This window comes from Equus caballus, chromosome 6, assembly GCF_041296265.1.
Source record: "Equus caballus isolate H_3958 breed thoroughbred chromosome 6, TB-T2T, whole genome shotgun sequence".
Taxonomy (NCBI): Eukaryota; Metazoa; Chordata; class Mammalia; order Perissodactyla; family Equidae; genus Equus; species Equus caballus.
Window position 1 is genome coordinate 66,529,990 of NC_091689.1, and position 15,374 is coordinate 66,545,363.

General features: G+C 36.8%; 1 protein-coding gene across 42 annotated transcripts in view; it reads left to right on the forward strand.

Moving 5' to 3' along the window:
• CCDC91 (coiled-coil domain containing 91) overlaps nucleotides 1–15,374 on the forward strand; it is a 376,603-nt gene that overhangs the window by 155,668 nt on the left and 205,561 nt on the right. For all 42 annotated transcript variants that reach the window (XR_002808691.2, XR_011440005.1, XR_011440006.1 and 39 more), the window contains 2 exons: nucleotides 795–998; nucleotides 1,740–1,844. Coding sequence is in view for 39 of the 42 variants with exons in the window: in XM_070271143.1 (XP_070127244.1) it covers nucleotides 795–998; nucleotides 1,740–1,844 (309 nt within the window). In the remaining 3 variants the exon portion in view is untranslated. The remainder of the gene's footprint in view (nucleotides 1–794; nucleotides 999–1,739; nucleotides 1,845–15,374) is intronic.

The window sequence follows — 15,374 nt, forward strand, 5'->3', positions numbered from 1 at the left end:
GAATAGAAAAACCTTGAATTATATGTTTGTTTTGTGGCACAATTGCAAGATAATTTAATTAGCCTTAGGTAACAAAATATAGTTTGAGTATCTAATCTATTAAAATGGCCTTAGCTTTGCATTTCAAATCTTGAACTTCAAAAGGGAAAATAATTACAAAAAAAGGATAATTTTTTTCTCTTTTCAGGGGATTTCACCACGTGTTTGCAGGTATTAGAGTGTTCATTTCAATTTTAGAGTAAAAACCAAAAAGACAGCAATCATAGGATTTATTCACTCAAATATTTATTGATCCAGTCATTATGCTAGATGCTGGAGGTTGTCCAGATTTCCAAAGAGCTGTATACGTCTTGCGTCACCTGTTAATTTTACTAGAAAATGATGATCAATTAGAGGTTATTGATAGATTTCAAATTCTGATTTAAATTTAAAATATAAACAAGTTCTATGTGTTTGTTTAAATTTGAGAACTGGTGAGTAACAGATGTGTCTATACTTAACTATCCATTCTCAAGCATAAGAAACAGTTTCAAGTTTTTTAATGCTTTGCTTGAAAAATAATAAATGCTTTAAACTCTAAAAGTTTAGAGGAAATTTTGTTTCTTACTGCAAAGATCAGGTTGTTGTAACAATTGAGGTCTTCTGTTGATTTACTTAAAGGGTGAAATAATTTCAGAACCTTTGCTACAACTTAATTTCCAAATGTGGTTTCTGGTGCCCTTTGGATGTTTTCATTATTGGTACAGTGTAAACTTTCCCCTCTTGTGTATTTTTTTTTTTTTAATGTGGTTTAGATTCAGCAATCAACACACACTCATCTGGATATCTCACTTTTTCCATTGGGTTTAACTGATGAGAAAAGTAATGGAACAATTGCTCTTGTGGATGATTCTGAGGATCCTGGAGCCAATTTATCAAACATACAGCTTCAGCAGAAAATTTCAAGTCTAGAGATTAAACTCAAAGTTTCTGAAGAGGAAAAGCAGAGAATTAAAAAGGTATATATACATTTGCCTAAAAACAATAAATGTTTGAATTGCATTTACTAAAAATTTGATATAATCCCAATCACTGATTAAAAACTCATCAGTAGAAGTTCAGTAGAAGAAGATGCAGTCCTCCCTTGGCTGTAGCTTTAAATCAATCATTTGATGTTTATCACTTAGAAAAGTCTTTGATAAGAAATCTCTAGTCCTCAATATGTCCTTTTAAAGATATGGAACATCTTTTACTTGACTTTTTTTCTCTAACTAATGCTTTCCTTCTGGTTTATTTTTATTTACTTTGAAAGCAGGTAGTATTATATTTCTTATGTAGATGAGAACATTTGTAACATTGACTTGCCCCTGTGGGAAGTCAGGCATCATGGGATATTTGACAAGAGTACTTAGATATACAGCTGTTTAAGTAAATTATTTATTTATGTTCTCATTTCTCTTTTTTGCAAATACATCTATGAAAAGACCTTAGCAAATTTATAGAAAGTATGTGCAGAGAGAGATTGTGTTTATTGTGATTAGTTTGGATTCTTTTGTTCATTAGCATGAATAATTTGTGTTATATTAATGTTTGATATTGGTCTGGAGTGAAGCATACAATCTATAATACTGTTGAACTTTCAACCATACTTCCAATAGGTACTTTCCTTACTAAATACTTTCTGGTATGTTCAATTGAAAAAATAAGTATATTTTATGCCAATAAATATTATGAAACTTATGCTTGGATTTTTCTTTTAGGATGTGGAATCATTGATGGAAAAGCATAGTGTCTTAGAGAAAGATTTTCTTAAAGAAAAAGAGCAAGAGGCCATTTCTTTTCAAGAGAGATACAAAGAACTTCAGGTAAACCGAATGAACTTAAAATTTAATACTTAGGTCTTTTGATGAAGGATGTAATGTAGTTTCAAAAAGTGCTCAAAAATACTGTATGAATGAAGAATCAGATATTTGCTTAAATGTATAATATTGATCAATGGGGATGAAGGTAATGATAAATGCCATTTTGAAAAGTATGAATCTGTGAGAAGCCATGAGGGTTATTTGTTTGAGACTCAGTTTGGTGGAAAATATTCTGTTTCTGATGGATAAAATTTGGAAATTGGACATTCTAATTTTTCTTATTGTGATTACATTTGAAAAGAGCTTAGAATCCTATAAACCCCAAACCGAGATGTTAAACCTTTTTCATAAATTGTTTGTAATAAATGTCTCCTCTTTTTCTCCTCCTCAGATTTCCTCAATAAACTTGTTTCTTCTGCAGTCTTCCCCCATTCCAGTAAATGGGAACTCTCTCTTTCCAATTGCTTAGGCCAAAACGTATATTTATTCCTCCTTGTACTTACCCATCTGTTTCTTTAGCAAAACCTGTTGGCTCTACCTTCAAAATATCCAGGTTTTGACACTTTATTTTTGTGGTCACTGCTACCAGCCTATTCGAGGCCATTCTTATTTCTCCATTGGAGTACTAAAGTATCTTCTAACCAGTCTTTTTGCTTCTGTCATTGCCCGCTTACAGACCGTACTCCACATTGCAGCCACTGTGATCTGTTTAACACTTGAAGGTGATCATGTCATTTCTCTGCCTCAGTGGCTTCTCATCTCACCCAAACTAGAAGTCAAGTAAGTCCTTAAAATGATTTGCAAGGCCCTACATTCTCTTTTATCCCTTTCCCTGTCTTTTCTCTGCTTCTTTCTCAATCGTTTTGCTTTATTCCTGTGTCTGGAACATTCTTCCCTCAATTTTCTGCATCGTTTTCTTTTTTATATCATTCATGTCTTTGTGTAAATATCACCTTATCAGAGAGACCTTTCTAGACAACACTGACATCCCCTACCAGCCTTCCCATATTCTGCTTTATTTTTCTGCATAGCACTTTTTACACCTGACAAACTACGTATTTACTTGTTTATTTGCTTAGATCATTTTAGTAGCCTCCTAAGTGGTCTTCTAGCTTCTGCCCTTGCTGTTCTCCCTAATGAGTATTTCAGCAGATAGACTAGTATTTTTAGAAATGTAAATCAAGTCATTTCCCAACCTCAATTCTCATTCACCTATCAATGTAAATCTTCTGACGTCTCCAGCTTTTATGGTTCACCCCCAGCTCTTTACTTACGCCCAACTTCATAATACGGTCCAGGCGAATGTGTGAGTCTCTGTGGGAGACATTCCTTGGCTGTTGGAGTGGTAAGTGGAGGGAAATGGTTTATGACTCACAGTCTCTCTGACTCTAATGCTCTTCTTCCAGATATCTACATGGCTGTGTTAAAAAAAATAAAATAAAAAACTTGAAAATAAGGAGAAGAGTGAACAGTGTGTTCTTGCAGAGTCCTGTGGGGATCTTGTTTAATAGACCTACCCAAGGATTATTTAGAAGACTGTACTTTATGTGATTCACTGTATACTGCTGATTAAAAGTCTCAACTGTATTGACATGGTAATTAATTTTTTTCCCCAGAAGAGAGGCAAATAATTTCTGTCTGTTAGAAAAGGTAACTTCAAAGAATACTGTTTATTGCCCTGTAGGACATTCACCAGTTTTGTCTCTAACCAGCACTCTTTCTTAGTCAAAAACTGCGTTATTTAAATTTTCTGTATGTATATGTATACCTCTTTAAATGCTCTTTAAACCAGTCTTAACATTTGATTCATTCAATCTTAACATAAATGATTCATTTATTAATAAATGAGTAGAATAAATCTTTGATATATGTTCAATTTATATTTATATGAGTCACATTTTAACTGTTTGAAAATTATGCTTTTTAACCACTCTCAGTGAACCTGGCTTCTTTCAGATTCTTGCTCAAATGCTACCTTTTAATGGAGGCTGTCCTTGACCATGATATAGAAAATAAGAACCTGTGTACATGCTCAGCACTCCTTAGCTTTCTTTCTTTGCTTCTTTTCCTCCTCCTCATAGGACTAATCTCCACCTGTTATTTTATTTTCATTTGTTTTTTTTTGTTGTTGTTGTTTTTCCTGCACTAGAGTGTAAGCTCTGTGAGATTAAGAACTTTCCTTCCCAGTGCCTAGAGCAGTACCTGGCATGTGGTGTGGGCTCAATTAATATTCTTAAGTGAATGAATGAATTACTCACTAATATAATGCACCCTGCCTCTAGTGAATAATTACATTGTGTATGGCCACACTTACGAGCCCTGTACTTAGAACTGTGGTGCGTATTGGAAGGTGTAGTACAGAACACTGAGGGAACCTTCTGTTTTCTTCTATCTGCATTGAGTGACATGTTCTGGGCCCTTTGGTGGGACCTGTACCTTTGCAAATGCAGTTTCTCAATCTATTAATGGAAACAATAACACACCTGAGAGACCATCTAAGACCAGTCATACAACACTTTGAGCTTCTCACAGTGAAGACCAATATAAATGCCAAGTGGCATTATCCTTGCTGTCCTACTGCTTTTACTATTAATAGTGATAATCTAAGAATAACAACTCGAGTCTTCAAAACTAATATTCAATTTAAAGAGATCTTCCTTTTACAAGAAACAGTACTTCCAAAGAAAACTGTTTTCAGATAATTTTACTTCAACACCAAGAAAGGCCTCTCTCCTTTTTATACCATGTGAATAAAAGTGTAAACTAACTTATGGAGTATTTTATCACTTTGGCTAAATAAATGATAGAAAAAATGCACTAGGAGGTCTCATAGCTAACTTGGACTCAAAGGCAGGCATGCTATTTAGCTTGTATGCCACTGTCCCTGATGAAAGCATTTCTTTTGCTATAGTTCCACAGGTCCTTGTTGTTCTGGAATTTGGACATTTTTTTTTTTCAGTCTGTTTTCTCTCTGTTGTTCAGATTGGGTAATTTTATTGTTCTATCTTATAGTTTATTGATGCTTTCCAGTGTCCCCAACATTCTTCTGTTGAGCCAGTTTTTTTTTTTATTCTGTTATTGTAATTTTCAGTTCTAAAATTTGTATTTTTGTTCTTTTTTATATCTTCTATTTCTTTGCTGAAACTTTGTTCTTTTCCATGTTTCAATCATATTCATAATTGCTTCTTAAAGCATTTTTATGATGGTTGCTTTAAAATTCTTGTCAGATAATTCTAACATCGGTGTCATCTCAGTGTTGCTGTCTGTTCATGATCTTTTCTTATTCAGGTTGAGATTTTCCTGATTCTTGGCTTGATGAGCAGGTCTTAATTATATTCTACACATTTTGGGTATTTTGTATGATACCTTGGGTCTTGTTTAAATCTTATATTTTAACAGGCTTCCTCCGACACTGTACAGGTTGAGGAAATGTAGATGCCACTTTGTTAATATCAGGTCTAGGGTGAAATTCCAAGATTCCCACTCAAGCTGCCTTTGACACCCTGGGCAGAAGGGGTGCCTCCTTACTCCAGGGAGAAAGTGGGATTTCAGGTCCCCCCACAGGCCTCGTTGTTAAAATTCCCTCGTCCCTCTGCCATGGGACTGGGGTTCGTTTCCCAGTCAGGGAACCACACCACTTGTCTTTTAGTTGTCGTCCTGTGGCAGCTGTGTGTTGGCTGTGATTCTGAAAGCTATGCCACTGGTTTTTCAAATACCGTCAGGGTCAGGATCACTCATAGTGGACAGGTTTCATCAGAGCTTCCAAACGAAGACAGACTAGGGAGTAGGACCTAGCCACGTGCTTCTGAAAAAAATTGATTATGAAAACCCCCTAGTGACAGAATATTGTCTGATATAGACTGTTCTGTTACGGAGCTGGAAGATGAGAGGATGACACAGAAAGACCGGGCAGGGTTCCACTCTGCTGTACGCAGGGTTGCTAGGAGTCAGAGTTGACTCACTACACTGACAACAACATAGGCCTTGGCTGATACCATCCTGCTGGGAGGAGAGAGGCTCTTTCTTACTCTTCCCCACGTGCTTGTACTGACCTCATGGAGAGGGGAGGCCTTGTTACCTCTGAATGGAGAGAGAGCGAGTGAGATTGTGCATCCTTATCTCTGAGTGGGGGTGCAAGTCTTAAAAAAGAGCTCCAAACCATCTGGCTTTCTGTGTTACCACCTCAGGGGACAGTCAGGGGCACCTCCTCAAAGCTGGGTAAGGGTTGAAGTCTGGGCTCAGCATTTTGGCCTTTGCTCACAGAGCTGGAAGTGGGGTCATATATTTTTCCGTGGGGTTTGGCTGTCATAGGGCATTTGTTATCTAAAAGTTTTTTGTTCTTCTGGGCTGCTTCTTTCATGGGCCTTTGGCTAGAGGGCAATAGCTTTTCTTGGGGTTATTTTTGTTTGTGCTCATTAGCATTTCCTGGTTGCTGGCCATGCCAGTACCCAATTTGGAATATATGAGGCCAAAAAAAACCTCACAGAACTTACAGTCGTGTCATTCCTTGGGTCCCTAGGTCCCTAGGTGATCTGCCTTCTTGCCACCTTCTAGAATCTTCTTACATTTGTTTTAAATAGAATGTCCAGGCCTTTTAGTTGTACTTACTGAGAAGAAGAGGGAGAAATCTTAGTGAATAAAGGGAACACTTTAAATTTTAAATATTCTTTGTTGTAGCTGCAGCAGAAATTTAATTTCTTTTAAAAAATACATTAAAACAGGTATTTTGAAAATTTTTTTTAAGGAAAACAGTTTAAGTAATCAGCTGAGTCATTGTAGATGGAGGAGGGGCAAATAAAAATATGGATAACTCAAACGGGGAGATAATTCATAAGACTCTATATCTGCTTTATACTTAGCAAGTTTGTATATGCGTAGATATATGTGTTAGACTTCCTGGAAATGTGCTTTCAATAAAATATTTAAATTATATTGTAAAGACCTGATTCATTAAGAATTTAGAAAATCTTGGGCTTCACTATTTGACTTCCTTTCTATAATCCATTTCTTTATGTCACATAGCCTTTTCTTCAAAATGATACGAAGTTCTATCTAATAATTTCTTAGGAATAGGAGATATTAAATTTGTGAGTGTCAAAGGGGGCCACTGTGTGCTAAATTTATATAGGATGAAATATTAGCAAAAGTGAGTTTTTAAATAGTGTATGTTAAGTTTCTTGCTTGAATTTATGGTCTCTGCCAGCCAGCCCTCAGATATTTGAAAGTCAATATATTTGTCATATGTTTTCTGTAGGATGTGGCAATCCATAGGTTTTTTTATATTGTAGGCGTATATAACATATAGGTTTTCTAAATATTTGTGGACCTTAATGAAACAGAAAAAATTTTCTTTCCTGCTATTTACAATGACAGGGATAGTATATCGGTGCCTCTCTCTCTATGGTATCCTAAATAAAGCAGAACATTTAGGAATATAAAAAGATAGTACTGACAATTAAATTAACTGAGAGGCCTTTCTCCTTAAAACATGTTAGTAGGCTTATTTATTAAAAAAAATATTTATTGTAGAAAATGTGGACAAAACAGAAAAAGAAAAAATTTATACTTAACACCATGAGAAATACAAGTATTTTTATTTGATCTCAAATATAAGACTTTAATTTTCAATTTTGTAAAGAAATCTACCTCCACTTAGGCCACTGTTGGGTGTGCCTTTGTCAAGAGTTTAGTCCGACCAGAGTAAAAGTAATTAATAAATGGAATGTTTGCAAAACCTTTTAACAGCCTTCTTTTTTTTTTTTTTTGCCAACATTAACTATTATGGAGAATTCTAACAGTGTTGTTTTATGCGATATGGTCTAATGACCAGGATAGGTGGAGGGGTGTGAATGTGTCCCTAACAGAAGGAAATAGCGAATACTGTGAACTCTGCAGCACAATGGGGCTGTGCACTACCTCTCCTTTCCTGTTCTGTCCAGGGTGTGTAGCCCAACCAGAGGAAGCAAAATGAGTCATGCTGCATTTGTCAGAGGTGGCTATTTAAAGGACTTTTCGTGAAACTTGAATAGAGAACTCATCTTAGTACAACTTGGATTCCAGTCTTTTTTGTCTTCTTTCTCTGGCTCCTGTAGCCAGTCACTCCACACCTGTGACTTTCATTGAAGAAACTTGGCAGCTTATCAGATCACACAAATCATAATGCTACCACATTTTTAAAAAATTTAATTAACAGACACAGCTGGTTATCATATTATCTCTGGTAGTTATCAGTATTAGTAGCTATGGCTAGCTTTGGGAATTTTCTGTATAAACTTTTTAAAGACTGGGCCTGTTCTTCCAAGTGTCATTTCCTATTGAAATACCTCCTGGTTATAGTATTTTGATTATTCTGTTTGAGCTTTTATTTAAAAAAAAAAAGCAGTTATGTGAAAATACAGTGTTTCAGAGGCCCTTAAATTGACCTCTTAAATGGATTTATACCGCTGCAGGTTACTACCTATGTTCTGTTGCTGATTTTACAGTTTACATTACTTAAATATGAATAGTAGTGTTCTCAATATTTTTGTGTACTATTTTAAAGTGAATACCAGTCAGGTGTTGGACAGTTGGACCCTTAGACCCGCAGGCGGCTGTAATAATTGTGCTTTATGGAATTTGGTTAAAGAAAGATTTAGAGAAGTGGCTTGTTACACGTGAGCATTTAGCTCGACGACTCGGTATGTGAGGAATTAACCAATTTGGCATACTAAACCCAAAATGTAGTTGTGGTCCTATTTTAAGTAGAGAATGCTGAAGAAAATACGAATTAAGCATAGCTTGAAGACATCCTGTTTATTCACGTATCTGTAAGAATGATTAACAACATTCTGAAGAAGAGAAAAAAAATGAAAGGAAAATAAAGATTTTATGTTTTGGCTGGTCCATATGCCTTTCATTTACTACAGTATTTTAGATTGGATTAAATATTGGGCAATGAATAAATCTCAGTTGTTAGGAAATCCATCCTCTACACAACCCCTGTAAAGGGAGAGTCATTATGAGGGGAAGTCACAGTGAGTTACAGCCAAGTATTTTCTTTCTTATTCCAAAATGAATTGAATGATTGAATTATCAAATTCAGTTTAAATACTAACATTTGGAAGCCCTCTTCATCAAACTGGATTAGAATAATAAGCATGGAAACAATGGTTTTATATATTTTTAAACAGTTTATCCAAAACAAACTGGTAGAATTATTTATGTAAAAAGAGCAACATTGTGAGGGTATTTCACTTAATGTGTCAGTTGTACATTTCTTTATTTTTTAATTTTTTAATTTATTTTTTTTATTGAGTTAAGGATATGTTACAATATTGTGAAATTTCAGTTGTACATTAATGTTTGTCATTCATTTTGTAGGTGCACCGCTTCACCCTTTGTGCCCACCCCCCACCCCACCTTTCCCCTGGTAGCCACTAATCTGTTCTCTTACTCCACATTTTTAAATTCCTCATATGAGTGGAGTCATACAGAGATTATCCTTCTCTAACTGGCTTATTTCACTTAACATCATTCCCTCAAGGTCCATCCATGTTATTGCAAATGGAATGATTTTGTTCTGTTTTGCAGCTGAGTAGTATTCCATTGTATATATGTACCACATCTTCTTTATCCATTCATCTGTTGATGGGCACTTAGGTTGCTTCCATGTCTTGGCTATTGTAAATAATGCTGCAGTGAACATTGGGGTGCATAGGACTTTTGGAATTGCTGACTTCAAGCTCTTTGGATAGATACCCAGTAGTGGAATGGCTGGATCGTATGGTAGTTCTATTTTTAATTTTTTGAGGAATCTCCATACTGTTTTCCATAGTGGCTGCACCAATTTGCATTCTGACCAGCAGTGTGTGAGGGTTCCTTTTTCTCCACAACCTCTCCAACATTTGTTACTATTAGTTGTGGATATTTTTGTCCTTCTAATGGGTATAAGCTGATATCTTAGTGTAGTTTTGATTTGCATTTCCCTGATGATCAGCGATGATGAGCATCTTTTCATGTGCCTATTGACCATCCGTATATCTTCTTTGGAGAAATGTCTGTTCATGTCTCCAGCCCATTTTTTGATGGGGTGGTTTGACTTTTTGTTGTTGAGTTGTGAGAGTTCTTTATATATTATGGATATTAAGCCTTTGTCAGATATATGACTTGCAAATATTTTTTCCCAGTTAGTGGGTTGTTTTTTTGTTTCAATCCTGTTTTCATTTGCCTTGAAGAAGCTCTTTAGTCTGATGAAGTCCCATTTGTTTATTCTTTCTATTGTTTCCCTTGTCTGAGAAGACATGGTGTCCGAAAAGATCCTTTTAATACTGATGTCAGAGATTGTACTGCCTACGTTTTCCTCTGGAAGCCTTATGGTTTCAGGTCTCACCTTTAGATCTTTGATCCATTTTGAGTTTATTTTGGTGAATGGTGAAAAAGAATGGTCAATTTTCATTCTTTTACGTATGGCTTTCCAGTTTTCCCAGCACCATTGGTTGAAAAGACTTTCTTTTCTCCATTATATGCCCTCAGCTCCTTTGTTGAAGATAAGCTGTCCATAGATTTGTGGTTTCATTTCTGGGCTTTCAATTCTGTTCCATTGATCCGTGCACCTGTTTTTGTACCAGTACCATGCTGTTTTGATTACTGTAGCTTTGTAGTATGTTTTGAAGTCAGGGATTGTGATGCCTCCCGTTTTGCTCTTTTTTCTCAGGATTGCTTTAGCAATTCGGGGTCTTTGGTTGCCCCATATGAATTTTAGGATTCTTTGTTCTAATTCTGTAAAGAATGTCACTGGGATTCTGATTGGCATAGTGTTGAATCTGTAGATTGCTTTTGGTAGAACGGACATTTTAACTGTGTTTATTCTTCCAATCCATGTACCTGGAATGTCTTTCCATCTCCTTATGTCGTCATCCAATTCTCTCAGAAAGGCCTTGTAATTTTCATTATATAGGTCCTTCACTTCCTTAGTTAAATTTACCCTGAGGTATTTTATTCTTTTTGTTGTGATTGTGAATGGTATTGTGTTCTTGAGTTCTTTTTCTGTTAGTTCATTATTAGAATATAGAAATGCTACTGATTTATGCAAATTGATTTTATACCCTGCAACTTTGCTGTAGTTGTTGATTACTTCTAAGAGTTTTCCCATGGATTCTTTGGGGTTTTCTATATATAAGATCATGTGGTCTGCAGACAGCGAGAGTTTCACTTCTTCCCTCCCTATTTGGATTCCTTTTATTCCATTTTCTTGCCTGATTGCTCTGGCCAGTACCTCCAGTACTATGTTAAATAAGAGTGGTGATAGAGGGCATCCTTGTCTCATTCCTGTTTTCGGGTTGATGGCGCTCAGTTTTTATCCATTGAGTATGTTGTTGGCTGTGGATTTGTCATATATGGCCTTTATTATGTTGAGGTAGTTCCCTTCTATGCCCATTTTGTTCAGAGTTTTTATCATAAATGGCTGTTGGATCTTGTCAAATGCTTTCTCTGCATCTATTGAGATGATCATGTGGTTTTTATTCCTCAGTATGTTGATGTGGTGTATCACGTTGATTGATTTGCGGATGTTGAACCATCCCTGTGTCCCTGGTATGAATCCCACCTGGTCATGATGTATGTTTCTTTTGATGAATTGCTGAATTCTGGTTGCCAAAATTTTGTTTAGAATTTTTGCATCTATGTTCATCAGTGATATTGGCCTGTAGTTCTCTTTTTTCGTGATGTCCTTGTCAGGCTTTGGTATCAGTGTGATGTTGGCCATGTAGAATGTGTCAGGAAGTGTTCCATCCTCCCTAATTTTTTGGAATAGCTTGAAAAGGATAGGTATTAAATCCTCTCTGAAAGTTTGGTAGAATTCCCCAGGAAAGCCATCTGGTCCTGGGGTTTTATTCTTTGGGATGTTTTTGATTGTTGTTTCAATCTGTTTCCTTGTGATTGGTCTGTTCAAATTGTCTGCCTCTTCTTGATTGAGCTTTGGGAGACTGTAGGAGTCCAGAATTTAGGTTATCCATTCTGTTGGCGTATAGTTTTTCGTAGTATTCTCTTATAATCCGTTGTATTTCTGCAGAGTCTGTTGTTATTTCTCCTCTTTCATTTCTGATTTTGTTTATTTGAGCTTTTTCCCTTCTTTTCTTTGTAAGTCTGGCTAGAGGTTTGTCAATTTTATTTATCTTCTCAAAGAACCAGCTCTTTGTTTCATTGATCCTTTCTACCGCCTTTTTCGTTTCAATAGTATTTATTTCTGCTCTGATTTTTATTATTTCTCTCCTGCTGACTTTGGGCTTTATTTGTTCTTCTTTCTCTAGTTCAGTTAGGTGTAGCTTAAGATTGCTTATTTGGGATTTTTTCTTGTTTGTTAAGATGGGCCTGTATTGTGATGAATTTTCCTCTTAATACAGCTTTTGCTGTATCTCATAGGAGTTGGTATGGCATGTTATCATTTTCATTTGTTTCCAGGTATTTTTTTATTTCTTCTTTAATTTCTTCAATGATCCATTGCTTGTTCAGTAGTGCATTGTTTAGTCTCCACATCTTTGTGCCTTTCTCAGCTTTTTCCTTGTGATCAATTTCTAGCCTTATGGCATTATGATTGGAGAAGATGCTTGTTATTATTTCAATTTTTTTAAATTTGTAGAGGCTTGCCATGTTTCCCAACATATGGTCTATCCTTGAGAATGTTCCGTGTGCACTTGAGAAGAATGTGTATTCTGCTGTTTTAGGATGAAGTGATCTATATATGTCTATCAAGTCCAATTGTTTTAGTTTTTCATTTAGCTCCACTATTTCCTTGTTGATTTTCTGTCTGGATGATCTGTCCATTGATGTGAGTGGGGTGTTGAGGTCCCCTACTATTATTGTGTTGTTTTTAACCTCTTCCTTTAGGTCTGTTAATAGTTGCTTTATGAACCTTGGTGCTCCTATGTTGGGTGCATAGATATTTATAAGCGTTATTTCTTCTTGATGAAGTGTCCCTTTGATCATTATGTATTGTCCCTCTGTGTCTCTCTCTACCTGTCTTATTTTGAAATCTGCTTTGTCTGATATAAAAATTGCAACACCTGCTTTTTTTTGCTTGCTATTAGATTGAAGTATTGTCCTCCACCCCTTCACCCTGAGCCTGTGTTTGTCCTTGGGGCTGAGGTGTGTTTCCTGGAGGCAACAAATTGTTGGATCTTCTTCTCTAATCCTTTTTGCCACTCTCTGTCTTTTTATTCGAGAGTTCAATCTGTTTACATTGAGAGTGATTATTGGTGCATGGGGGCTTAATGCTGTCAATCTGTCACTCGTTACCTGGTTTTCCTGCATTTCTCTTCCTGTGTGCTTTATCCTACCCATTTAATACTGCAATTTCTTATGCTGGGTTTCTTAGATTTTTCCTTATTTATGTTTTGTGGCTGTGTTCTGTTTTTCAGTTTAGTGTCTACCCTGAAGTTTGTATTTAGAATCTCGTGTATAATATAGTCTATTCTCTAGTGGTCTCTCACTTACTTGGCCTAGACTGATTCAGTCCCTTTGCTCTTCCCCTCCTAATTATTTTCATTTCTTATTCCAACTCGTGTTATGAGGTTGTAGTTAGAGTGATAAGATCATCTTTGCTTTGGTAGTTTCCTTACCTTTATCCTAATACTATAGTTGAATATTTGCTATCCTATTCTGGTTCTGTCTATCTGTCTCCCTACTCTGTGGTTTGTGACCCCTTTCTCCCTTTTTTCTTTTTTCAGGTATGAGAGCCTCTTGAAGATTTCTTTTAGTGGAGGACTTTTGGTTACAAATTCCCTTAACTTTTGTTTGTCTCGAAAAGATTTAATTTCTCCCTTATATCTGAGGGATATTCTTGCTGGATAGAGTATTCTTTGCTGAAGATTTTTATCTTTTAAAGTTTTGAATATGTCACTGCATTCTCTCCTAGCGTGTAAGGTTTCTGTAGAGAAATCCACTGAAAGTCTGATAGGAGTTCTTTTGTAGGTTATTTTCTTCTGTCTTGCTGCCCTGAGTATTCTTTCTTTGTCTTTCATTTTTGCCATTTGTAGTAGTATATGCCGTGCAGTAGGTCTTTTTACACTGACAAATCTAGGAGATCTGAAAGCTTCCTCTACACACATTTCTCCCTTAATCCCTAGATTTGGGAAGTTCTCTTCTATAATTTCTTTAAGCACACTTTCTGCTCCATTTTCCCTTTACCCATTCTTGGGAATTCCTATGATCCTTAAATTCTTTCTCCTCATTGAATCCGCTATCTCTCGGAGATTTTCCTCATTTTTTTTAATTCTTAGTTCTCTTTCTTCCTCTGTGTGGAGCCATTCAGACTGTCTATCTTCGATTATGCTAATTTGCTCCTCTCTGGTGTCTATACGGGCATTCATGGAATTCGTATTATGTTTTATCTGGTCCCTTGTGTTTTTCATCTCTAGTAATTCTGTTTGATTCTTCTTTATAATTTCAATCTCTTTTGTGAAGTAACTCCAGAACTCGTTGGCTTGTTTCTGTATCTTTCTCTCTACCTCATTAAGCTTTTGGATTATAGCTACTCTGAACTCTTTTTCACTTAGTTTATCTATTTCCAAGTCCTCGGGACTTAATTCTGTGTTTTTGTTGTTTTCCTTCTGCTCTGGAGCTTTTATAAATTGCTGGATGGTAAAGGAGCAGTTTTTTTGCATGATGGTAGAATTCGGTTGCAGTTACGGCCTGTCTCCACTAGATGGGGGTCGAGAGCCGCGTGTTCTGAGCTCTCCGCCTTTGGGTGAGATGGCGGCACCCAGTGTGGTTTGCCGGCGGGAGGGGCTGTTTTTCTCACGCGCTGATCTGGATTTGGATCAGTTCTGTTCTCTGGTCTTCCGGGGCCCTGGGTTTATGGGGTCCCTACGCACGGAAGCTTTCCCCCGTCAGCGGGTTTCCAGGGTTTCCACTGTACCAGTGGTGGGAGTCCTGGACGATCCCCCAGTTGCGCGGCCCCTCCCCTGCTCCTTCCTGCACCCGCGGCAGTGCTCCTAGTCTCTAGGGGAGGGAGCGAAGTTCTCTCCTACCCCGTTCCAGCTCCTCCAAGATCTGCTGCAGGGTCTCTGTCCTCCGTCTTTTTGGTACTGTAGGGCTCTGACATCCTGGCATTAGGTTTATTAGCTGACATTCAGTTTTTTTCCCAATCCTTTGTTGTAGTTTGGAGGGGAGAGAGTCCCGGGTCAGCTCACCCTGACATTTTGCTTGCCCCAGTCCCCTGTACATTTCTTAAAAATTAGGCTTTTTCTTTTTTGTGCTGAGGAAAATTCCTCAGCTAACATCTGTGGCAGTCTTCCTCCATTTTGTATGTGGGTTGCTGGCAGGTGGTGTAGGTCCACACCTGGAAGCCGAACCCGGGCCACCGAAGCTGAGCCTGCCTAAGTTAACCACTGGGCCATGGGGCCGGCCCCCAAAAGAAGACTTTTAGGTCAAAGTAATACATTTAAAAATATTGCTTTATGTAGTTTTCACTAATTTCTTCATTTTATCTATTTGGCTTCACTAATTTAACTACCTTTGTATTTTAACCTGGTTCATATTATAATCTCTAGGGAATGC